Source organism: Temnothorax curvispinosus, unplaced genomic scaffold (assembly GCF_003070985.1).
Source record: "Temnothorax curvispinosus isolate PA1 unplaced genomic scaffold, ASM307098v1 QBEX01011346.1, whole genome shotgun sequence".
Classification (NCBI taxonomy): domain Eukaryota; kingdom Metazoa; phylum Arthropoda; class Insecta; order Hymenoptera; family Formicidae; genus Temnothorax; species Temnothorax curvispinosus.
In genome coordinates, this window is record NW_020221126.1 from 1 (window position 1) to 1,184 (window position 1,184).

At 40.9% G+C, this 1,184-nt stretch overlaps 1 protein-coding gene across 1 annotated transcript; it reads left to right on the top strand.

Annotated features, from left to right (window-relative positions):
• Positions 1-6: 6 nt before the first annotated feature.
• Positions 7-1,104, top strand: LOC112461391 (cytochrome P450 6k1-like; the record flags this gene model as incomplete). Its single annotated transcript, XM_025026623.1, has 2 exons — positions 7-270; positions 532-1,104. Coding segments are annotated over 2 exons (822 nt in total), but the record flags the coding sequence as incomplete, so codon positions are not given.
• Between the last annotated feature and the right edge of the window lie 80 nt (positions 1,105-1,184).

A 1,184-nucleotide genomic window follows, 5' to 3' on the forward strand; every position in this document is an offset into this window, starting at 1 on the left:
ACGTCGACTTTCGACTTTTGGAAATCACGCGGCGTTTCTGGTCCACGACCGATACCAGGATTCGGGACTTTCAAAAACGTTGTACTTGGAAAGGTGTCTTTGAGCGATTATATGAAAAAACTATACAACGACTACAAAGATGAACCGTTGATTGGGATATTCGCTGGCAGGACGCCCATACTTATCGTAAAACATCCAGATTTAATTAAGGATATTCTTATCAAAGATTTCTCCATATTCCCCGACAGATGGTCCGGCTCTCATGACAGGGTGCGCATACTTTATGACGAATCTGGCTTGACGCTGCTTTTATGGAAAAAGATATGGAAAAGCATATAGTTTCATGTACTTCTTTTGCACCTACAGTAGTTCTTTTGTAGTATAATTTTTCCGTAAGCATGGAGCTGTTGAAACAAAATATTATATCGAGTCTCGACGTTGCAGGGTCTTGAGTGTTAAGCGAGTTTTTGTAATCTGGTGGAATTTAATTTTGAGCTTTTACTCAATTGCATTTTTCTTTTTGTTATGCAGGGCGATCCGCTGTCGCAAAATCTTTTCGAACTGGATTCGAAAAGATGGCGACCATTAAGGGCAAAGCTGACGCCTGTTTTTACATCTCGTAAACTAAAGGAGATGTTCGTGTTAATATCAGAGTGCTCTGACCATCTTGTCCAACACGTGGAAAAATTAGTGAACAAAAATGAGCCTATAGAATGTGTCGAGATGACGGCCAGATACATGACCGACGTCATAGGTAGCTGCGTGTTCGGCATTGAGATGAACGCAATGTCGAACGAGGACAGCGAATTTCGCAGGATAGGAAGAACTCTGTCCCATCCGTCCTTCTGGAATCGCCTACGATTCGCCATCAAGGACTACTTGCCGTGGCTCTTCGATATCCTCTATGGTTGCATCCTGCCGCAATCGGAGAAGACTAGGTTCTTCATGCGCATTGTTCTAGAGACTATGGACTACAGAGAAAAAAATAATATTACTAGAAATGATTTTATTGATACGCTGCGCGAATTGAAGAAACATTCGGATAAAATGGGCGACATCGGTAAATATTATTTGCTGTTTATTGTTTGAAAATTTTGTTGGACGGAGAGCTATACGAGAGTTGCATCCAAAATATAATTCTGTAGTTATAGCGAGACAAAGTGTTAAATTTTGTATTGGAGCAA